At 34.1% G+C, this 25,056-nt stretch overlaps 1 protein-coding gene across 1 annotated transcript in view; it reads left to right on the top strand.

Moving 5' to 3' along the window:
• The window catches only part of Cep128 (centrosomal protein 128), a 410,341-nt gene that overhangs the window by 139,600 nt on the left and 245,685 nt on the right, over positions 1-25,056 (top strand). Inside the window, exons 16-17 of the mRNA XM_033766889.1 lie at positions 1,914-2,564; positions 9,449-9,613. Of these exons, the coding sequence (XP_033622780.1) occupies positions 1,914-2,564; positions 9,449-9,613 (816 nt within the window). The remainder of the gene's footprint in view (positions 1-1,913; positions 2,565-9,448; positions 9,614-25,056) is intronic.

Here is a 25,056-nt window from a genome sequence, read left to right as displayed (position 1 = left end):
CAAGTCTTGATTCTCATTTTTTCCCCTTACCTCTGCCCTCCCTTCACCCCCTCCTCCCCTCCCCATCTACAAACACTTTATTTTCATCTTTTCATTCTCTCACATTTTTTTCTTTTCCCTTTTTGTTCTTCCCCTACGTATCACACCTTCCCTACATCTTTAGCTCCTTCTTCTGACATCTTATTTTTCATTCTATCTTATATCATCACCATGGCTGTTATATCCATATTATACCCACTTCAGTAATATCTAAGATATTCCACATATTCTCTACATAATTTTCTCTTCAGCTTTCATCAGAATATGCCTTTACATTTCAGGTAAAGTAATTTTTTTCCTAGCTTGCTTCTCCAAAAAAAATTTTTTTTCTTTATTTAGTACCGGGGATCGAACTTGGGACCTTGCACTTGAGAGGCAGGCAGCTGAACCACTGAGCTAAATCCCCAGCCCTTGTCTGAATTTTTTTAGCTTCTACTCATTGCCCCGTTTCAAAGCCATTGCATATTCAAGTATTTGTTATAGCAGCAGCTTCACTTTTTGTACCAGTTTTTATGTTATTGTTTTGTTTTGTTTTGTTTTGTTGCTTTAATAGAGTACCACACACTGGGTGATTTATAAACAATAGAATTTTATTCAGGTCAGAGTTCTGGAGGCTGGGAATTCCAAGAATAAGCATTGGCCTCTTTAAAGAGAGTTCTTTCTGCATCATAACATAAAGTCACCGTTATTTCTGTGGAGACAAATGGATTTCTTTTTTAAGTCTCTAGAACTACATTTGTCTGGACTGAGAATTAGATCCCCACCCCTCGTGAAAGCTCAGATATTTAATCACCTCCTCCTATTTCTTACCTTAACTTTGTGTTTTTTGTTTCTTTCCATTAAAGTTGAGAAGGATTTAAGGAAACTACTTTTTTTTGGAGTGATTGACTCATTACATTTTATTATTAATTGTTTCATATGGAAGTATAAAATTGAATTGCCTTGTATATATTTATATTTTAATTCATTATTTCTGATTCTGAGATGTTATGTTTTTCCTTATTCAAGACTTAGATACCTGTTTTAAAACATCACATTGAACCTCATAAATACGTGCAGCATTTGTCAATTAAAAATAAAATAAAATTTAAAAGAAAAAGATATGAGAGTATCAGTAAGTGAGTATGGAGATTGACCTGTGCCAGTGCTGTATAGAAAATGATCTTGGCTCCATTGGTTGTCCACTTTTTCATGTGCAGTGATTGGATGGTGAGAGGTAGAGACTGTGATAGTTAATTCTTGGTCTTTCCTCCTCAGTGTAATCACTAACCTTTAGCAAACCTGGCAGAGTGTGGTGAATACATAGCCCATTACTCTCTCTTGAGCATGTTCCCATCCTATTCAGTGTTAATCTCATTTCTACCTTTGTTGGTCTTCAGAAAATGTTGTTGTATAATGAAGTGCTTCTAGTCAATGCTGATGTTATTTTGTTACTAATAGCGTATTATATCATAACTTTTCTTAGATTTTATCAGTATGTCTCACTACATTATTTTCTATCTTTGTTTCAAAGTTTCTGCTTTTTAAAAGTATGCCATTGAAATGCACATCATTATTATTAGGTAATAATTGATTATTTCAAGTTCTAGTAACTTATAATAGTTCTTTCCCCCTTTCTTTTCTCATTTTTTTCTTATATTTAAATGATTATTTATAATCATAAATTGATATGTATTGGTAATAAAATACAAAATGTTTCAGTATTGCATATTTTAGTATAATTATATATTTTCCACTCTTCTTTAAAATGGAAAAAATAAAGAGTATTATTTCATGAATTTTCTTTTTCTTGTGTATTAAACTTATTTTGTTACCTGGCAGACTCTATGTTGAATTTTATAGTAACTTTTTTTTTGATGTTCTTAACCCTTCAGATTCTAAAAGAAAAGGATGCTTTGAAAAATCAGCTTTATACTGCAATGCAACAGATAGAGAATCTTAGAAAAGAATTGAGTGATGTCTTGACTAAGCGTGCCCTTCAAGAGGAAGAGATTCACTCTAAGGAGAAGAAACTCACTGATATTAAGTCTCATCAAACTGACCTTGAACAAGAAATCAAGAATTCTTTGGATACCATCCATAGACTCGAGAGTGAATTGAAAAAGCAGAATATGGTTCAAAGCCAGATGAAATTTGAGAAAGCTCACCTGGAGGAAGAAATTGCAGAACTAAAGAAGAGCCAGGCTCAGGACAAAGCTAAATTTCTTGAGATGCAAGAGTCTATCAAGGATTTAAGTGCCATTCGAGCAGATCTTGCTATTAAATTGGCTGAAGAAGAGAGAGCCAAGAAAGCGGTGCTTAAGGACCTTTCTCACCTCACAGCCCAGGCAAAATCCAAAGATGAAGAAACAGCTACTGTCATCACGCAGCTAAAGCTGGAGCGAGATGTTCACCAGAGGGAGCTGGAAGATCTCACATCATCTTTGCAGAGTGTGAAAATGAAACATGAACAAAATATTCAGGAGCTGATGAAACACTTTAAGAAAGAAAAGAGTGAAGCAGAGAATCATATTAGGACACTGAAGGTACCTATGCTGAATTACCTTGATGATACTCAAGGAATTTTTCTGGTGGCTCATGAAGTTAATAAACCATAAACTTTTAGAGATCATTTTGTATTCCCAAGCAGTGAAGGGAAGATAAAACCAACAATAAAGAGGTTTATTCATGCCTGTTTGCCCAGGTTGAAATGAGTTATAGCAGCCACCTGGGAGCACCTATTTTACAGCACTGAAACCCTTTAAAAGGAACATTTAGCTATTTTGGGAGTTCAGGAAAGGTAGAGGTGGCAGTAAGTCCTGGACCTGAAATGTGCCCTCATTCAACATTTATGACCTCCTAAAATATGAAAGGCAAAGACTTGTCAAGGCCATAGAGGATATAACCACAGTCCTTATTAGTATGGTAACTAAAGTGGATCAGCTTATGGGCTGTGTAAATGCAAGGTTTTGAGGTTTACCCATTCTGTTCCAGATCAAAGTTACCTAGGTAAGGGCTGGGGATTTAGCTCAGTGGTTCTGTCACTTGCCTTGCAAGAGCAAAGACCCAAGTTTGATACCTGGTACCCAAAACAAACAAGCAAACAAAACAAAGTTACCTGGGTAAATGCCTAATTGAGACCTTGCATTTGGGGAGGTGTTTCTAAGGTTTAAAGGCTTTATGTTATCAAGCAGGGCAGTTATTTTTTACCATGACAGATCTGTTCTTCCCTGCTTAATTTTTTCTTTATCACACTTATCATATAGTATAGATTCCATACTATTTATTTTTTAGAACGAAAACTCCACGAACACTGGAATTTGAGTTTAATTTCTTTACATTTATATCTCCAGTGCCTTAAATAGTTTCTGGAACCATGTAAGTATATGTTATATAGTTGAATGAATGGATACATCTGTAAAAGTTAATAGTAGTTTGTTTTTCAAAAGTCTTTAAAATGCAAAAAAATACATCGCAAAATGAAATGATATTGAAATAGCTGGTATTTGTAGAATGCTATAGCTGGTTAATAGGTTCTTTCTCAGGCCTTTTTAGTCTTTTGGAATTGTGAATTTGGGGTCATTAACTGAGGAAAGCACAACAGAATAGAGGGTAAGTGACTCTTCTAGATTTCATTGAATCTAAGACACTTATCAGTTTTAAAGAGCATAATTATTTTGTGCTGCTAAGAAAAGTGATACTACCTTCTTCGTATGAAACTATGACATGGTATTAACTGTAAGACAACCAACCAGAGATTGTGGATTGTGAAAAATATACATTTTTACTATTATTTAAATTTGGTGTATTAGTCCTTCAGAGTTTCTGAAGACAGAAACAAAATTAGAATTAGGGTTATGAAGAAGTGAGATCTCTCTGTCTCTCTGTCTCTGTCTCTCCCTTGTTGTTTGACTGTCTATGACAGTAATTCTACTATTAGCAAGTATTTCTTCAACATTTTATGTCAGTCCCTACTACAACTTTATCTATGTTATTCACTGACTCTTCGCATCACCTGTACAGATTGTAGAACTTGAGGTAATTGAGACAAAGTGGTAAAATAACTTGCCCAAAGTCTTTACCGCTGAAGAGTGGTAGACATAGGATTTGAACCCAGACAATCAGCTGCCTGAATTCTTAATTACTTTGATCTTCTGCAAAGATTTAGAATCAAGAATGACTAGGTAATAACTTGGGCAACTTAGTAGATAATGACACTGTTTGCCAGTGTAGAAAATACAGACAGAACAGCAGATTTAGACACAACATTGGCAAATCTAATTTTTTAGCATGTTAGGTAGGAGAGGTCTTAAGGTTAGCCGTGAAAGTCTCAGTATAGTAGTGTAATACATATGGATTTAGGAGTTGAAGAAGAAATTAAGATCTAAGTGAAATATTTAGAAGTTAGTAACGTGGGTGGTAGTTGAAATCATAGGATTTGGGAGATTGTGTGTGGAGAAAGGAAAGAAGGAATCTCTAGAATTCCAGTGTTTAAGGAAAGAATAAAGTGCTTCTCGAAAATGAGAATAAAATAGCGTATGAGTGTGAATAGGAGAATCAGAAAAGAATCCTATCTTGGAAACCCAGGTAGTTCATTTCTAGACCAATACAATTGAGAATGTTATATGTGGAGGATAGTCTTAAAAGAGGTTAAAATATATTCATTCCATTTGGCAGGGATTGATGGAAAGTGTCCATGAGTCTCTGTAAAGGTATTTATTAAAAAATAGAGTGTACAACCAGGGACAGGCATTTCTTCCTTTGAAGATTTTGAATGAAACTGGTAAGATTAGCTACATTGACAGGGGTGGTCAAGGGGAATTGATGAGACTGATAGTCTTTCTTCCCTCTGACAGAGTAGGGCAGCACTAGTAATTTTTGGGTGGTGAAGAGAAAATTGCTGTGAAGACAGGTGTAAATTGCACGAGACTAATCTGGGAGCAGGTAAAGTATTGCTCTGTAGCCAGAAGTAAAGAAGTGTTTTAGAAGAATGAGAGAGTTTGGAAATCAGAATATATGGTTTGTAGTTATTAGGTCAGAAATTCTTTAGACCATAGTGCAGATTTTCAGAGATACTGTAGAAGGTGTGGCATCCAGTGGGTTGCCATTGTGGAATGTGGCTAAAAGTAGTTGGAATAGAACAGTTTCAGTAACTTTGAGATTGGTTTGTTCTGAATGGACATTTGGGCATTTATGGTATTATTATGAAGAGAATACCAGAAACCTCCACAAAGAGAGAGACTAGTCAGTCAGCCTTTGCCAGGAAGGAAAAGGAGGCCTCGGTGAGGAATAGTGTGAATCTTAGAGAAAGGCAGGATTTTGCATGGTGATTAGCATGTGCTGACTTGTTAGCACATTGGGAGTGGCATTAGAAATTGTTCTTCCCAAGGAGCTTGTAGCTCTCTTAATTGTTATCACTAGAATCTCCTTTCCTTCTCAAAACTTCAGATGCCTTTTTGCCATTATTTAGGTTGTGTGATTAACCTGCACTTTACTAATCAGAAGTTAACAATAATTTATTCAGTTTGAATAGGTTTAGGATCATCTCTGTCAGAGTGTCAATCTCACATTTAGATAGATATGTTGAGTGGGAGACAAAATATTGTACTGGATATGAACATACTGATATAGCAGAAGTATAATTCCCAGCCTGCTCGAAGTCAGATGTGCTGAGTTTGTGTCCTCTGAAATTGAAGAATGAATTCCAAAAGACAGAGGGAGTTAAGAGTAATAAAGTTTTGTTGGGGAATAGGAATAGCTCCTGAGAGACGGGGGTGGGGGGGGTCCCAAGTGGGTGGCCACCGAGGCCCTTTGTCAAAGATAATTTATACAGCAAAGTCACAATGTGACTTTCATTGACTTCCTTGACCCCAGTCCCTCTCTGACTGTATAGTAATTTTTTATTTGTTTGTTTTGTTTTTTGAGGCAGGGTTTTGCTATGTAATTCATCCCGGCCTTTAAGTCATCATGCCTGACTGATGATACATTAATTTCTATCTAACTTAGCTTCCTATAATAATATCATGCGAAATAAGAAAGTTGGCTGCTAATTTAGACTACTAGATACACTTCCAAGTGCCTCCTCTGCTTCCCTGAACTTCTTCCCGTCAGCAACTCTACCCTACCATCCATCAGATGCCTTTTCCAAATATGTTTCTGAGTTTGTCATTTCTTGCTCAGAAACTTCCACTAATTATTTACTATTTCTGGATCAGAGTCTACTCTAGTCCAGTCTACCTTCATATGATCCTATCTTACTTATATATTTGGATTACCTTTTATGCATAGAAATATATATACACATTCCCCATTAGTTCTCCATTTGGATTGGCCATTTCCTTAATCTGCAGGAAGCAACATTTTGTCTAATCCTTAAAGGCCCTGCTTTATACCTCTTTTATGGAGTCACTGAGGTTGGAATAAATTTCGACTAAGATTAGGATAAATCTCTTGATCCCCTATGTTTCCTATGTTTACTGAAACTTAAACTTGTAATTGAGCAGTTTTCTGATGAGAGACTTTATTTTGTAAAAAGCCCTTTTTTGGTTTCTTTGGTACTGCACATTCAGGCTTCCCTGTGTTTTTGTTTGTTGGGTGTTCATTAGTCTTTAGAGAGGCATCAAGTGTTAGTCACTTTTGTTTCCTTTTGGGATGTCTAGCATCATGTTTTACACATCTAAGATATTTAGTGGATATTGGATTCAAATGTTTAAAAGTCGGAAATCAGATGATTTACTCCTGATACACTATGTGATCTGTCCAGTTCAAATTTCTTTGTGTAACATAGGAAAATTGATTTCTTTGATGTACTTTGAATTCATTTATAGTGATATGACAAAAAATGATTTTTCTTTAAAAAAATTTTGTGCATATATGGGAAGAATTTGTAATTTCCATGTATTCTGTGATGTTCTGAATCCTTCATTTTTAAAAATATTTTTTCAGTTTGAAAGGCTCACTGTCGGGCAGGATGTTGCGCTGGTCTCTCTCTAATGAGTTAAAGCAGTACACAGAAGCTAAAAGGAGAACCACAGACTGCCAGAGCCAGCAGTTTCCTTTTAAACTAAGTAAATTACCCTTAAGGAACTATCTTCCCCTCATGCTGTTAATGTAATCCTACACTTTTACTTATTTATATTAAGTAAAAAGAATTGATAGCGGAGGTCTTCATAGATTTAGTATACTGAATTATGCACAATAGCATTTTAGGCAAGTAGCTCTACAAGCCTTATGCTTTTGTGTCGTTCACCTTCCTGTAATTTATAAGTTTTTCAATTTAGTAAGCTCTGATACACCAACCATATTTTTCCCTGTGTAAATTAGTTACATTTTCCCCTTTATGGAGAATTACCTTTCTCATACCTACTTTTAAATTTAAGTTTAAAATATTTTACCGACGTGCCATAGCTCTTATTAATATTTTCATGATGTTGGACTGTCACTTTATTGTAACTTCAACAAAACCATTTTGTGAAGCCTTTTATTGGAGCCAAAAAGTACAGGATGGTTGTGTAGTTTTGTAGTTTTGTAGTTGTGTAGTTTTGCCATTTGTCACCCATATGATCTCCTTTTCATGCCTTAACAAGAGTGGGAAGAGTTGTATTCTTGTGTATATTGTTAAGTTGCTGCAAACACATCTTTTGTGAACCCTAGAATGAAATGTAAAGTAATAAAAAGCACAAAAATAAATTCTTAGTTAATTAGGAATTGATATGCTAATAAATAATTAAAAGCAGGCTCTCTGGGGGAATAAACGCTGTCTTGTAGCATTTGCCAAGGTCATTGGTGTAAGTTTCCCCATCTTGGCTGATTTCACACAAGGCAGCATGGAACAGGGGCGAAGCTGGGAAGAGATGAGCACACTGGCTCCTGGTGTCCCTGTCAGTTAGCTCCAGTACATCCCCAACCTTCTGGAGAAGCTTCTCATTTATCTGTGCTTTTTTTTTTTTTGGTACTGGGGATTGAACTCAGGTCCTTGTGCTTAAAAGGCAGGTGGCAGAAACACTGAGCTAAATCCCCCAGCCCTATCTGTGCTTTTTATTGGAGGTAAAGAAAAGTGAAAGCATTCTACTGAAACTTAAACTTGTAATTGAGCAGTTTTCTGATGAGAGACTTTATTTTTGAACTGTGAATACAGGATTTCTCATAAGAAATCAATTTCTATGTTAATTCAAAGTGGCATCAGGTCTTAGGTAAGACTTCTGTGAAGTACAGAAAATATAGATTTTGTCTAAAACTCACAAAGATTCCTCCTTTCAGGAAGTTGTTCCCAATGATTGTGTCCTTACATAATTAAACACATATAATAAACTTATAAAAAGAAAATAACCAGATGCGCTTTAGGCATTAAAACACATACTTTAAACATTATATGCAGTGTTTTACAGACTGTTAGTAACTTGGATGTGGCCAGTTAGTGTTGAAAGTTTCAACCATATTGTTTTTAAAACACGCTATTGTGTCTTTTCAGAGGCAGAGTGATGGAGTAGTTGAAAATAGTTATAATTCCCCAGCTCAAATCCTGGCTCTGCATTTACTTATTATGTACCCTTGGGCAAGGTATTATTAGCTTCTTTGTGCTTCAGTTTCAGAAAGGAGGCAATAAAACAATAATATGGCTTTCCTGGTTAGGTTGTTTTGAAGATGAAATAAGAAATTGTACAGAATGTTTTAGAGAGCAGTACCTGACATATAGTGTTTACATTGTTGATATTTCAGAGTTCTTTAAAGTCCACATTCCTAGCAAGTCTTTACTGAATTCCATACACAGAGTAGATTGATTATTCCTAATGTTTATTTTTTAAACCTGGTTTTAGTTATGTCTAAATAAAGATGAATAAAAAGGTACTTTATTTCACACTACTGATGCGAAACAAACTGTTTCACATTATATTTATAGTTTCTTGGCTGTTATAATTCATAGTGCTATAAAAGTAGTATCAATAATGACATTATACAAAAGCACATACTTCTTCCTTAAAATCTGGACGTTAGGAAGAACAGGAATGTTAAGTTTCTTTTATAGATGAGGAAACTGATCAGTTAAAAGTATCATCTCACAGAATTTTGAGGCACTTGTCTAATACCTCTTTCCCATTTCAGCAGTTGGTTTTTCTTCTTTTGATTGCCCAAATGCTCAGCCTCCACTTTTAAGTACTTTTTCTCATTTATTGTTGTCAAATTGGCTGATGATTCTATTTTAGTGTTTATATCTATTATTTTCAGCCCCTAGTACAGTGCTTGTTACTTGGTGAATGCTTGATACATGCTGTGATTGAATAAAAACAGAGTATTTTTTTGTTTAATTTTTACATGTGAATACTTTGAGAGAACTATAATCTTGAAGTATTTTTCCACTGATATAATGCGTTTAATTTGGTATAGGTTGGCTATAGCCAATGGACTTTCTCTTTTTTCCTCTTTATTTTAGGCAGAAGGCTTAGAAGATAAGAATATAGCTAAAATCCATCTTTGTCAGCTGGAGAATTTGAAATCACAATGTGAAAGACTAACAGAGGAATTATCCCAGAATGAAAATGAGAACAAAAAATTGAAGCTAAAATATCAATGTTTGAAAGACAAACTAGAAGAAAAGGTAATAATATGAGTGAATGCTAATTCATATTAAAAAGATTTGTTTTGGGCTGGGGATGTAGCTTAGTGGTAGAGATCTTGTCTAGTATACATGAGACATGAGTTCAGTTCCCAGTACTGCCAAAAAAATGTATTTAATTTCTTTTAGAATACATTTTAGATATTCTGTATTAATAAATAATAGGTGTAATATTGTCAGAAAAAATAGTTTATTACAATGCTATAATTTTTATTCTGTTAGCCAGCCATTCACTTTTTAGTAGATTTAATTTTAAAAGTTTTCCTATGTCTTAAAATTGAAATTTAGAGGCAAAGTAAAAAAGAATTGATGATTTATTGAGGACTTACTATATGTCAGAAATTTATGCCAATGGATTGATATATATATATATATATATATTTTTTTTTTTCCCCCCCGTTAAGTTTATTGGTACATTTAAAGCAAACAGTACAGTCACATTTATCATTGGGATCTTGTACCTTTACATAATTTGACTTGGTTCTCATTTTTTTCCCCATACCCGTACCCTCCCTTCACCCCACTCACCCTTCTTTATTTACAAAGACTTTGTTTCTATTTTTTCCTTTTTTCTATTTCCCTTATTTCCTTTCCCCTCCCCTTCTGATTTTGTGAGGTGCAACTCTCTGTAGACATCTTCTAAGTATGTTTCCTCGAAGACTTGCTTCAGTTTTGTTACTTCATTGTTGATTTCTTGTCTCTATGATCTGTCTATTTGTGTCAGTGGACTATTGAGGTGCCCCACTACAATTTTATTAGTGCTTATTTTGTTTTTTATATCCATTAATATTTGTTTTGTATAGTTGGGGGCATTGGTATTTGATGCATATACATTTATAATTGTCATTTATTCCTCTTGTATTGTTCCCTTAAGAAGGATGTAATGGCTTTCTTTGTCTCTCTTCATTAGTTTTGTTTTGAAATCTACTCTGTGCAAATAAGATAGCTACCGCTGCTTTTTTCTGAGCTCCTGTCTCATGGAGAATTGTTTTCCATCCTTTTACTCTCTGTCTATGAATTTCTTTGTAGATTAAGTGGATTTATTGTATACAAAATATTGTTGGATTTTGCTTCTTAATCCATTCTGCCAGCCTATTTCTTTGGATTGGTGAATTGATGTTATAAATGTTATTTATTGACGTTTCACAGTCATGTTATTTTCCTGTTGTTGCTTCTTTATTTATTATTTTTCCCTCTCTTCCTTTAATTTCTTGCCTTGGCTGTTGGCTGTTATGGAGCTGTGGCCTTCATTTTCTTTTTCCAGGATATTGTTTAGAGGTATTTGGAGTGCCAGTTTGGTGTACATGCAATTTCTCAGGTGTTCTTTGTCGTGGAAGTATCTTATGTCCTCATCAGTTTTGAAAGATAGTTTTGCAGAATATGTCAGTCTAGGTTGGAGGTTTTTTTCTTGTAGGACTTAAAATACCACACTCCAGGCTCTCATTGTTTTGTGGGTCTGTATTGAAAAGACTTCTGTGATTATAAAGGGCTTTCCTTTGCATCTGATTTGTTTCTTTTCTCCAACTTCTCGTAGTATTTTGTTTTTCTGTTGGGTTTCTATCATCTTGATTATTATATGTCTAGGTGAGACTTTTTTTTTTTGATCATGGCAAATTGGGAGTCCTATATGCCTTACTAATCTGTATGTCAAATTCTTCCCCTCAGGAAAGTTTTCTATCATTAATTCTATGAACAGTTTTTTAACATCATTTGTACTTTCTCTGGCTACTTCATGTATTCCTATCAGTCTTATTCTTCTTTACATCATCTAAGAGTTGTTCACTTGATTTCTAATGATCCCTTACTGTTTTTAAGAGATCCCTCTTTTCATGGTCACTAACCTCAATCCTGTCTTCTATATCTGAAATTCTTTCTTTCCATCTGTTCATTCTGCTGCAAATACTTTCTATAAAGTTTTTAATCTCCTGGATATCTGTTTGAATCTGTTTCATGGATTCCATTTCTTTCCTATGTTGGGCATTCAAAGTTTTTGTTTGTTTCCTATGCTGGGCATTCATTGTCCTGAGCTTATGTATTTATTTATTTTTTTATCTGTTTCTATTCTAGAGTCTCTAATCATGTCTTACATTCTTTTTACCATCTCTGTGTTATCTGGGAAATTATTTTGGCTTTGAATTTTTCTAGAGCTTCATTTAATCTGTTTTGTTACTTCCTGTGCTATCAGTTCAGGGTGTCCAAATGGTTGTCTGTCATTTCCCCCAGAGTTTATCTTTGGTGAGGTGGAAGTCTGTGTTTGTGTCTTGTTTGAATGCCTTCTCATTTCTTTTTCTGTTGTTGGTACTGTCCTTGGTTTAATTCCTGGGTTAGCACTTTGATTTTCCAGATGTAGCTGGTCTCCAGGATTTGAGTCTCTAATGACTCTGAGGCAATCTCATTTGTATTACATCGGGAAGGACAACTGATTAGATCAATCATAATACTTTAGCCCAAGTGATACAATCAGCAACACAATAATATCAAGCATGGCTTAGAAAATGACAATTTGTGGTGGTTTTTAATATATCAACTTTAACAGTGTGAATTAAATCAAAATTGAGGACCAGCCCAAAATATGTTTATAGTGAATACACTCTTCAATATAACAAGTTTACCATTCAGGTTTGGGACTTAGAAGTAGTTGGGGAGGGTGGGACAGATAGATAGGATAGAGAAAGGTTAGAAATGAGATCTGAGGATATAGGAAGATCACACAAACTCTAAGGAGCTGTTGAAGAGAACAGGAGACAGAACAAAATATACACAAGAACAGAACAAACTAACAGCAATAGGGAGGCTAGAGAGTATAATCACTTTCTTTTTAAACTAATGGCAGTTGAGAGAAGGAAAATGAGAAGAAAAGGAAAAGAAAGAAAATTCAAATTAGGGTAGGAAGAGGAACAAAAAGGAAAAGAAATGAAGATCAAGGTGGAAGAGAGAGAGAGAAAAGATAAGAAGATTAAGAAAAGGGAAAATTGAGAAAAGATAGATTTTTTTAAAAATGATTAAATATAAGAGAAAAATATTACTTTGAAAATAAAAAATACAAATAGAAATAGAGGGCCTCATTCAGGGTATGCCTCCATTGACACAGTAGACAGTGTGGGCAGGAGTGTGCAGACCTAAGTTAATTAGTCTCAGTGAGCCAGCAGCTGTCCCCTGAGGTTCAGGCTGATTTCTTGTTGCAAGACCCAAGTTGAGATCTCTGACCCCTGGCTGGGTTGAACTTTGCAAGATTCTATTGCAGGTTTTAGATGTCTTTCCCCTAAAGTTAGACCAGGTTCTGATGTGAGGTGCTGGTCCTTCTGACTTACCGTCTATGGTGTGCCTTTATTGCAGAGATTTTCTTCACTTTTCCAGTGGGCTTCAGTTTTCATTTCAGAGCCTCAGAGAAACCCTCTTTCTCTTGTTCGAGGGGTTGGGGCCTGGACACTGCTCTGTGGGCACCTATGCAGCTGGGCTTCTGTGTTGAGCTGAGCTGAGGAGGCAGGCCCACCAAAGGGTTGCAAGCTGTTGCAGGTCTCCTCTGCTGCACTGGGCTGAAGGGCTGGTTGATATATTTTCACTCATTACATCTCACAACTATTTGGGTTAGTATGTTAGTCTGTTTAAGCTGCTGTTACAAATATTATGGACTGGATTGCTGACAAACAAGGAAAATTTATTTCTTGTGTTTCTAGAGGCTGGGAAGTCCAGATCTTAGCCCTGATAGATTTGGTGTGGGGAGAGAGCACCCTGTTCTGTTCATTTACTATGTCTTCCACTGTGTTTTCACACTGTAGGAGGACTCAGGGAGCTCTCTGAGTCCTCTTTTTTCTGGGCACTTATCCCACTGATGAAGGTTTTCCTTATGACTTAATCATCTGCCCCCACCTCCCCAAATAGCTCATTGGAGATTAGGTTTCAGTTAGAAAATTTGGAAAGTCACAAATATTTAATCTGTAGCTGTTAGGTTTCATTGCTTTATGAAGAAAATAAGGTTCACAGTAAAGTATTTAATGGTTATGTGTGTTGTGTGCTAATCCTCATAGTAGTTTTGAAATTGATACTATTATCATTTTTATAATTTTTGACAGTGAAGATTAAGAAGATTGCAACTTTGTACATTCCCACCTGCTCACTGCTTTCCTTTCAGTAGATATCTAAATTTATTTTAAGTGACTGCTACTTTCTGCATTTTGGGTAGAATATCAAGGGTTTTAGAAGTTACTGCTTTTGAGCTTTGCTTATGACAAAAAGTCAACTAGTAATAGAAGACAATATTTAGATTTGCTTCTCCTAACTTATGAAAAGAATTTGCAGTGGAATGTCATAGATTTCTAATGTACTTCATGTACAAAAGATCATGAAAGCAGGATATTGGGAGAAGGTAGTGTAGACATAGGTTAAATGATGCTAAACTTGTTGAGGATTCCTAAAACCTATGAGGAAGGAACTGAGTGGGCTGTTGTTATAAACTTTTAAAAAGAAGCTTTCTTAATGCTTTCCTTTTTTAAAAATCTTTCCTCTATGTGTCATTTGTAAATTTGTGTGTATATTTATAATTAGCTATTAATTGTAGTAATTCTTAAGCTAAGGAAATAAAGTAGTTTGGAAAAAAATCAAGGAAATTTTCGTGTATGTGATGAGTAAAATATCAAGTAAAGGCAAAAAAAGTTACTTGGAGCTTATGATTAAATATATTTAATATGCTAAATTTCAGCCTACAGTCTTGACAACAACAGCTGTAATTTAGTTCCTATGTCATTCTTTGTTTTGATTGTATCTAATGTTTGTACAAATTTAATGTATCTGTTGCCAGGATGTAGTTGCTGTGGAGATGATGCTAAATTTTCCTGCTTTTCTCTAATTAAAATATTAGCTAGAAATTGTGCTAAAATGTTTTATATTTCCTTTCTGTCTTTAAGAAAGTGTTGAAAATTTGATTTTTTGAAAAATGTAACATTTAACTTGATTTACTTAAGATAAAAGTTTTTTTCACTGATCCTATTTGTGATGTTCCAGATATAAAAGTATCACCACATATTGCTGTAAATGGATCATTCACCTTTGAACAGGATTTGAAGAGTTAATGATTTTATTACACTGCCTTGTCTTGAGCATCGCTTACATGGCTGACATTGTATTGGATACTGAGAATAGGGTGGGGATAAAGTCAGATCTGCAGTTGACCCTTTCAGTCAATAAAAAATGGTTGAGTATCCCTTTTCAAAATGCTTGAAAATAGAAGTGTTTTAGATACTGGATTTTTTCAGATTTTGGAATCTTAACATATGCATAATGAAATATTTTCGCAGTGAGACCCAGGTCTAAAGGCAAAATTCATTTGTGTTTTATATACACCTACACATAGCTTGAAGGTAAATTTCTGTGTTTTTTTGGAGGGGTATCAGGGATGGAACTCAGGACTTTGTGCTCAAGTGGCAGGTGTGGTGCTACTGAGCTAAGTCCCCTGGCCCAAGATAATTTTATACAATTTTGTTTTTTGGTACCAGGGATTGAACTTGGGACCTTGTGCTTTTGAGGCAGGTGGTGGCACCACTGAGCTATATCCTGGACCCTACGCAATATTTTTAGTATGCCTATTTTTTATTGAAAACTACTAAATGAGGTCAGGTGTAGAATTTGCAATTGTAACATTCTCTTTGTGCTAAAATTTTTTCAATTTCATAGCATTTTGGATTTTGGGTTTTTGTATTGACAATGTTCAATTTATATTGAAGTTTTGATGGTGCATGCTGTTGATGGTGAGGCTTTTAGAGCTTTCAGTGATAACAGCCAGCCAGCTGAAGCATGAGTGCCATAGGGTGGCCACAACTAGTGTGTGCTGATGCAGAGGAAAGATGATCTTTCTCCTTCAAAATAGATCTACAACACACATGTACACACAAAGTCCCTTGTGAAAAGTAACTATTATCTAGGAAAATGTCAGTTTTGAATCCTTTTCTGTATGACTTTAGTTTTGTCACCTAAAATTGAAAGCCTTAGTTTTATCATCCTTAAAATACTGTGTGAAACTTTCTTTGTAGAATTAAATGTGAGAATATATATAAAAAGCTGTGCACCATATCTAATATGTCAGTTAATGATAGCGGCTATTACTTCACTTTAGTTTTGTTTATATATACATAAATAGTTCATACAAGCATTCACTCAGACATCAAATATTGACAGACTGTCTTTGCTGCACTTAATAAATTATAATAATAATAGTGATAATATCATATTATTCATCTAGTGAAAAAGCCCCAGAATTTTGCTTGTAAAATTTTTTTTTGTTTGTTTGTTTGTTTTTTGGTACTGGGGATCGAACTCGGGTCCATGCGCTTGCAAGGCAGGTCACCGTTGCTTGTAAAGTTTAAAGGGAGAATATGTTGAGTCCTTTGAGACATCTGGTTCACAAAAGAAGCACTGTTGTGAAAGAATTGGCAGATTCATTAGTGATGGTGTCAAAGTCATAAAGATAATCAAACCACATATATGGGCAGTTCTGTAGTTACACTTTGCTGTTTAAGGATTTAAGGAAAGGAATCACACCTTGGTTATTTTCCCATCTCTAATGTCAGGCACAGAACCTGACATAGAGTAGGTAACTTATAATTGATTATAGAGAAAGTGATATGTGTATGTAGACACACACACACACACACACACACACACTCACACTCTCACATTAAACAAACCAAAAATGTGTTTTTCCTGAAGGAAACCCAGTGACTATAAGGTTGCAGAATATGATGTAAGCAATGTAATGAAATTGATAAATGCAGCTTTATGGATTGAAGGGGACTTAAAATGTGGCTATGCTGTTCTGAAATGGGAAGCCTTTCTTAATTGCTTTAAAGTGGTTTTCTTCCTTGTCCATCTTCAACATTAATACATGATGCTACTGAGGCTATGCAGTTTTCAAAAAGTTTTGCTCTAAATGTATCTGTTTTGTTTTTTTTTCTGTGTTTCTTGTCGTGATTTTATTACTTGATAAACTAAGAAATGTTAAAACGTCATTAAAATTCATCCAAAGCTTTGGCATTAGTGGTAGTGTTAATCAATGGTGGAAGATTGCTCTTAGTGTATATTTGTGTAAAAGCTATCTTTGGCATTTTTTCCTCATGTATTCGGTGGTGGGAGGTGGTAATAAATGCTATTTTTTTCTAACATCAGGTTTTGCTTGTCAAATATTATTTTCCAATTTTACATGACAAAGAGACAAGTATAATGCAACCTACAGAACTTTTACATATGCATTTAAGACTTTAATATGATCATCTTACCAGGGAAAAAGCTCTCTGAAAATGTTACAGAATGAATTTTATCCCTTCTCTGTTATCATTAAAATATTTTATCCCCTTTGCTTAAATTTTACAAAAAATATTTTATTCCTTTTTCTGTTTCAGAAGGATCCTAGTGATATTAATCTTTTGATTCTCTTGGAATTTACCTAGAATCTCATAATACTGTTTATTCTGTCAGAAACATCTTTATTTGTTTTAAGTGGCATATGTCAACAAGTTAGTGGACAAATAAATGAGTTTTTACTTAACAATTAAGCATTCATGTTTATGTAGCAAAAGTTTTAAATGTTTAATTTATACAGGTCTTTACCTGATTTAATTTTTAAAAATGTATTCAAACTGATAGGGATTTATAAATGATACTATCTTTATAACGGTTTCAAGCTCAGTAATTTTCTAGTAAATGTATCAAAAGATTGATTTTAAATTTGAATACATTTGCTTAATATTTTATTTTGTTTTATTATTTTGGATTTTTGAGACAGGGTCCCACTAAGTAGTTCAGACTGGTCTTTGAACTCACTGTGTATCCTACGGTGGCATTGAACTCACAGTGATCCTTCTGCCTCATCCTCCTGAGTGCAGTGATTATAGGCATGTGCCACCATGCCTGCCTGGCTTGCTTAAAAGTTTAGAAATGTGTGTCTAAAATTAAGAAAACGTATTTTTAGATTATTCTGTATGTATTCTTTTTTCTGAGATTTTTATAAATATGACAGTATTATCAAATAATACATGTAGTATTTTGTGCAGATGTAAGAAATGAAGTGGTGAATGAAAAAATAGTGATATAAATATTCTGAGGTTATTTTCTCTAGTCCTACACACATAACATTCTGTTTGCTAAACATCATTTCAGAGTTTACAAAATAGCACTAGACTATTGAAGCAAAAATGATATTGCCCAAAAATTTGACATCAGTCTAATTATAAAGCATTAAAAAACCTTAAACATCAGCTTCCCAATATTTTATAGATTAGGTTCTGGCCCAAGAGTTAATTGACTTCCTCAAGAAGTACAGCTTTCCTTTGGTGGAAATGGAAATAGGACTCAGGGATATAGATCTTACTGTTTCTACTATGTCAGAATCGGTAGGACCCATTTCTGGGTAGTACATAGATTCTCTAGGTTTTCTGAGCTCCTCACTTACCTAACTTAATAGTTTTTATTTCAATAGTAGTATTTAGTTATCTTTAGAGGACCTTACATTCTGTTATTAGTTCTTTAAGAAGATGAAAGTACCTTTGACAGAACAAGGAGGAGGTACCTTAACACCACCAATTGTGAGCTATCTAAGGCTGTCACAGTATATAGGAACTTAGTAGTTGAATAGATCAGGATTCATAGTGATACATTTTTATTCCTAACCCTGAAATGCTTTACATACATCATTTAAGTGAAACCACATATCATATGTTAAACCTATTTTGAATGAAAATACTGGAAGAATTTTTAAATATGAAATGCGGATCTGTAAAAATGGTAATTAAAATTTACATTTACATGTATAAACATGAGGCCCGCATTTTCAGATGATGAACTCTGAAATTGAGAAAATATAGTGACTTGCTCAATACTGCATAGAAACATGGTAGAAACAAGATATGAGCACTAATTCTTTGTATTTTTTGGCTTTAGTACCATCAAAATGATTCACTTTTCTGTCTTTTCTTTAAAATCTTAGCATTGAATCTAAATTTAGAGTTATTATGTTCAACTAATTGCCATGTACTCTTTTATTTTTGTCTAGTAGATTTTGGAGTAGAAATCACCAATGATTTTGTTAGAAGAATATAATTAAAATTTGCACTTTCCACAAAAAACATGTCAGGAAGAAGAAAAAATGAATCAGAGTTTTAAAATTCTGTGTTTTGAAATTGTTAAGAGATTGGAATCAAGTGCTTTCACTACAAAACTGATAACCACTCGAGGGAATTCATTTGCTAATTATCTAGACTTTATCATTCCACAACATATATAATTCAAAACATCATGTTGTACACAATAAAACTTACAGTGTTATCTATCAATTACAAAAAATTATGTTTTGATTGTAGTTTGACCATTTGTTTAGGATGGTTGCTCTGACAATATATATGATTGTCAGATGTCTGTTTATAAAGTAGTCACTAATTTGCAAAGTCACATTTGCACAGTTTTTGACTTAATTACAACAGGCAGAATTCTCTGATTTCATATTTTTCTAGAAGGAGTAAAAGTAAAAGCAAATGAGCTACTGACTTTTAACATTATTTATTAGTTACTCCTTAAGCCACTTATAGGCAGATAGTATTCTTTTGATAGTTTATTTGTAAACTCTATGTATTTTAAATCCTGTGAATAGCATAAAGCTGTAGCTACCACATACTAATTTGAAAGCAAATGTATTTATTATTTTATCATACATTACTTTTATTTTTATTTCTTTTAATTGGTGCTTACTTGCAGAATATTGTAATTGCATTCCTTTTGGGGAGTAGGTACATATACATAACACAACTTCATTCTTTTTCACCCTCTTGTCCTCTCCTCTCCTTCCATATCTTGGTTCCCCCGTTTTCACAAGATCTATTCCCCCTTTTCTTACTATCTGTTTTTCTTTTCTTGATTTATATTTTGGGTTTTTTGTAGAAGAGAAACTATGTCACTTAGTATTATGGTCTCAAGGTGCGTCTATTTCCCTATAAATGACTCAAGTTGGTCCTTCCTTTTTTGCAGAGTAGTACTCCATTTTATATAAATACCACATTTTCTATATCTGCTTATTTGTCAATGGACATATAGGACACTTCCAAGATTTAGCTATTTTGAGTTATGCTGCTATCAACATATATCACTGTAATATGATTTTAGCTCTTTTGGGAAGATGTTTAAACGGGAATAGCTGGGTCAAATGGAATTTCTATTTTTTTTTTTTTTGAGGAATCTCCATACTGATTTTTATCGTGATTGCACTAATTTATATTCCCATCGAGAATGTAGACTGATTCTTTTTTTCCCCTACAGCCTTGCTAACGTGTTAATATTTGATTTCTTGATGATAGTCATTTTTTTCTGAAATAAGACAAATCTTAGCTGTTATTTTAATATGAATTTCTGTAATGGCCAGCAGTGCTGAAATTTTTTTTTTTGAGTATTTATTGGCCATTTGTACTTCCAAGAAGTTAGTTCATTCCACTTGCCCATTTTTTGACTAGGTCTTTTATTTTGAGAATTCTAATTTCCTTCTTTTTCTGTGTGTTCATTATTAGTGTACTAGAATGCTACTTTTGTGTGTGGATTTTGTATCCTGCTGTGGTACTGAATTTGGTTATTAATATTAGGTTATCTTTTGTTATAATTTTTCTCTGCAAATTGGTCTGGTAATGTTTCAAGTACTGTATGAACAGTAGTAGTAATACCATAGTGAACATCCTTGTCTTGTTCCTGATTTTAGAGGGAAAGCTTTCATTTTTTCCCCATTCAGTATGATGTTGGTAGTAGATTTGTCATAAATGGCTTTTTCAGATTGAGATATCGTCCATTTATACCTATTTTCTTCAGCGTTTTTATTGCAAATGGATGTTGAATTTTGTTGAAGGCTTTTATTGCATCTGTTAGATCAATGATGGCAAACCTTTTAGAAATGATGCCCAAACTGCAACACACAGCTAACTACCAACACTACCATTAAACCTGAATATTGAGATTTTAGTTTAGAAAAAGCAACTCACACATGAAGATCTTTTGTTGTAAAGGAAAAAAAAAACAATAATACTTGCGCCATAGACTTGCTACCGCCATGTTAGTTGATCATGTGATTTTTGTCCCTGCTTCTGTTTGTGTGATGCATTACTTTATTGATTTGTGTATGTTGAACCATCTCTGCATCCCTGGGATAAAGTCTACTTTGTCCACGTAGATGATCTTTTGGATGAATTATTGCATTCTCTCTGCCAGTACCTTGTTGAGGATTTTTGCATCTGTGTTCATTAAAGAGACTGGCATGTGGTTCTCTATTGTGATTGAGTTCTTGTCTGCTTTTAGACTCAAAGTAATGCTAATTTCCAGGAATGACTTTGGGAGTACTCTTCCCTGTCAATTTATTAAAGAGTTTGAAGATATGCTAGTTCCTTTTCTCTCCTTGCTGAGACAAAATACTCAGCACCAAAAGTTAAAGGGAAAAGGGTTTATTTGTCCTATTGTTCATAGAAGTTTCAGTCCATAATTGGCTGGCTTTAAGGCAGGGATGACAAACAGGCATGGCAGAGCAGAAACAGCATGGCACATACACAGTAGCAAAGGGAACAAGGGAACATTCACACATCTGTTTGCCCCTTTTTGTCTTATTCAGAGTACTTAGGGAAGGTAGCACTTATACCCCTAGTCCTAGTGCACTTGAGCCTAGCATTGCATCGTAAATCAATTCCAGCTTTACACATTCTAGATCAAGCCTATCACCACACGAGGCTTTGGGCAGACATCTAGACCCAAACCATAACAGAAGAGTATTGGCATTATATCTTCCTTGATTTTCTTAAATAATTCATGGTAGATTCATTAGGTCCTGTGCTTTTCTTTTTTTCCATTATTGTTTTTTTTCCTCCCTGTTGTTGGATTATTCAGAGTTGTGTATCTTCTTGGTTCAAGTTTGATAGTACATATATGTCTAGGAATCTATTCATTTCTTCTGGATTCTTCAATTTATTGGAATATAGGTTTTAAAAATAAACTAATAATCTTCTGGGTATCGGTGATATCTATTGTGATTTCTTCTTTTATATTTTTAATTGCATTGATTTTGGTCTTTATTTCCTAAATTTGGTGTGATTGGCTAAGGTTTATCTCTTTATTATTTTAAAGGACCACCTCTTGGTTTATTGATTCATTGTATTTTTTTGGTTTAAATTTCATTAATTTCTGATCTGATCTTTATAACATTCTTTCTTGTACTAGCTTTGGAGTTGGATTGTTCTTATTTTTTTAGTACCTTAAGGTGCATCATTTTGTTATTTATTTGGGTTCACTCTCTTTTTCTTATTCATAGCTATCAACTTCTCTCTTACTACTGCTTTCCTTGTTTTCCATGAGTTCTAGTATGTTGTATTAGTATTGTCATTTGACTGTTGGAACTATCTAATTTTTTGTTTTTTTCTTATATAACCCATTGATTATTCAAGAGTGTATTATTTACTTTCCTGGTATTTGCATAATTTCTGTTGTTTCTTTTGCCACTGATTTCTAATTTCATTGTGTTATGTTCTGATAATATGCATGTATATTTCGGGGTTTTTTGCTCTTGTTTCAGCCTGCTCTATTAGCTAGCATGTTGTCTATTTTGGAGAAAGTCCCATGTGCTACTGAGAAGAATGTGTATTCTATTGTTGAGTGGAACACTCTGAAGATATCCATTAAATTAATTTGTTCAAAAGTTGATTCAACTGTGATATTTATTTATTTCTGTCTAGTTGGTCTACTTATGATAGCATGCACTGAGGTCTCGCTGTAATTGTGTTAATAATTTTTGGATGTTTTATGTACAGTAGTGTTTTCTGAAGGTGAGTAACTTCATGTTCAGTACAAATATATTTATAATTGTTATTTCCTCCTGTTGAATCATTCCCTTAACTAATATGTCATGACCTTCTGTGCATTTTCTGATATGCTTTGGTTTGAAGTCTACTTTTAAAATAGAATAGCTTCTGCTCTTTTTCTTACTATTACAGGGTATAGTGTTTTCCATCCTTTAATTTTTAGTCTATAAATTTCTTTCTGTATTAAATATTTTCTTGTGTACATTATTTTATTTTGTTTCTTGGTTCTTTCTGCCAATCTCTTTTGATTAGGGTATTGAAACCATTAACAATGTGAATTATTCCTAAAAGTTATTGAATGAGTAGCTTTTGTCCAGCACTTGCAGTCTTTGAACAAACAAATCACTGTTATTTCCATGTAGCTTTATGGCCTGTGGTTTGTGCGATACACTCCTGCTCCCGAAGCCCTTTTGTTCATACATGCTAGGCTATGGTGATCAGAGAGAGTAAGAAGTGGAAGCTGGCCACAAAAAAATATAGGACACCTAAGAAGTACAGCTAAGGCTGGGGAAGACTTGGGGCCACGCTGTCCCTAGTGTGATATCAGGCGCAGCTTGTGTGGCTTTCATGAAGCAGATAGATCTGAAAGTGTTGCTATTAAGTCCAGCAGTTTGTTTGAAATCCCATCCTGCTGACCACATTTAACATATATCAGTAATCTGATTACTTTTCCCAGTTACCAAGATGAACAAAGTTATATCTGGGCTGGTTGTAGTATGGAAAACTGTGGGAAATAGGCCTTATGAAGATTTCTTTATCATATCTGATTGAAGTTAACCAGTCTTCAGTGACTGGTTGGATCTAAATGGTACATAAAATTACTATCTATGTTTGTTTTCATTAAGGTTTTCTTTCATTGCTTGTTGACTCAATTTTGTCATTTAATGTTGATTAAGCAATATACTGCAGAATTTAGGAAAAATATACGTGAGTTATATTATCTGTGGATTTATTTTAAAACATTTTTGGTATTCTTTTGTAACAAATGCATGCTTAAGTTTTCTTTGAGAAAAGGAAATCATGAACTTTTTAAAAGACACAGCAAGTTTATGAACATTTGTCTTGAGAGGAATAATTTTTTTCTTTTCAAAATTAAACTTCTTCCAAGTACATAATTTAAAATCCTATTTGTTTGTTTTTTTGCATATGTTTTGGTTCAGAAATAGAAGTGAATAAAATGTATGATTTAAAATAACTAATGTTACTTCTCCCTAAGCATTTGACTTAAGAGCAAAACATAATAATTGCAAAATGAATGTAATAATGAATACATAAAATACCACTTAGAAAGTATTTTTATTTTCAACTTCAGATGGTAATTTCTAGAAATGTATCCAGTGTATTTCCTAGCATTTTCGATTATACTACTAATGATCTTTGTATTATTCAGTGCTGCTCCAGAAAAGAATATCAAAAATCCTGCAGGAAGAATGCATTCCTTAAATGAGATTAAAAGTTTAAATTTGAATTTTTGCTTTTTGTTGTTGTTGTTTATTATCTTGATTCCTCTTGATTGTCAGCTGAAATGGATTTTAAGAAACTCCTGGAGAAGTACAATGTAGTTGGATTGTGAGGAGACTTATCAAGGTGTTAATCCAGTAATTTCATATCTGAATGGGATATTAGGAGATAGGGCTTAGTTGGAGGAAGTTAGTTGTGGCTTTATCACAAGGGGGACTGTGATCTGGTAGCTGGCTTCTTTCTCTATGGCTTTTCTCCTCTCTTTTCCTGGATGCTGTGAGTTGATCAATTCTCCTTCACTTTACTGTTTTGCAATGTTTGTGCCTTGGAGCAGCAAAGCATGGACTGAAACTATGAGTCACATTAAACTTTCCTCCTTTACATTGCAGGTTTCAGGTATTTTGTCCCACAATGGGAAAGCTGACCAATGTATTTATGTTTTATGGATAACTTTAGTAAGCTTGTGGAAGACTAGGTTATGGTTTGGAAAGTCTTTCACACTTACATCTTAACATGCATCAGATGGCCATTGTGCAGATGTGCCATTCCTTTTTCCTGTTAATTCCACTATATTACTAAGCCTCTCAACTCTTACTCAGAAAACAGTATTAATTATAACTTCTTGTCTTTTGAAGGAAATAGTGTGTCTTTCACACTTACATCTTAACATGCATCAGATGGCCATTGTGCAGATGTGCCATTCCTTTTTCCTGTTAATTCCACTATATTACTAAGCCTCTCAACTCTTACTCAGAAAACAGTATTAATTATAACTTCTTGTCTTTTGAAGGAAATAGTGTGTCTTTCACACTTACATCTTAACATGCATCAGATGGCCATTGTGCAGATGTGCCATTCCTTTTTCCTGTTAATTCCACTATATTACTAAGCCTCTCAACTCTTACTCAGAAAACAGTATTAATTATAACTTCTTGTCTTTTGAAGGAAATAGTGTAAAGAGTCTACTTAATAGAGGAGAAAGAATAGGTGTATCTAACCCACAAAATAGCATTTCTGCTATAGAACACAAGTCTTTTAGTAGGAATTATTATTATTTTTTTGGCTTGTCAAATCCCTGTAAAGAACTAGCTCATTCTGTCA

The sequence above is a fragment of the Fukomys damarensis genome, unplaced genomic scaffold, assembly GCF_012274545.1.
Source record: "Fukomys damarensis isolate Sample0158 unplaced genomic scaffold, DMR_v1.0_HiC HiC_scaffold_21, whole genome shotgun sequence".
Lineage (NCBI taxonomy): Eukaryota > Metazoa > Chordata > Mammalia > Rodentia > Bathyergidae > Fukomys > Fukomys damarensis.
Note: the sequence above shows the minus strand (reverse complement) of the source record. Positions and strands in the feature narration are given on the sequence as shown.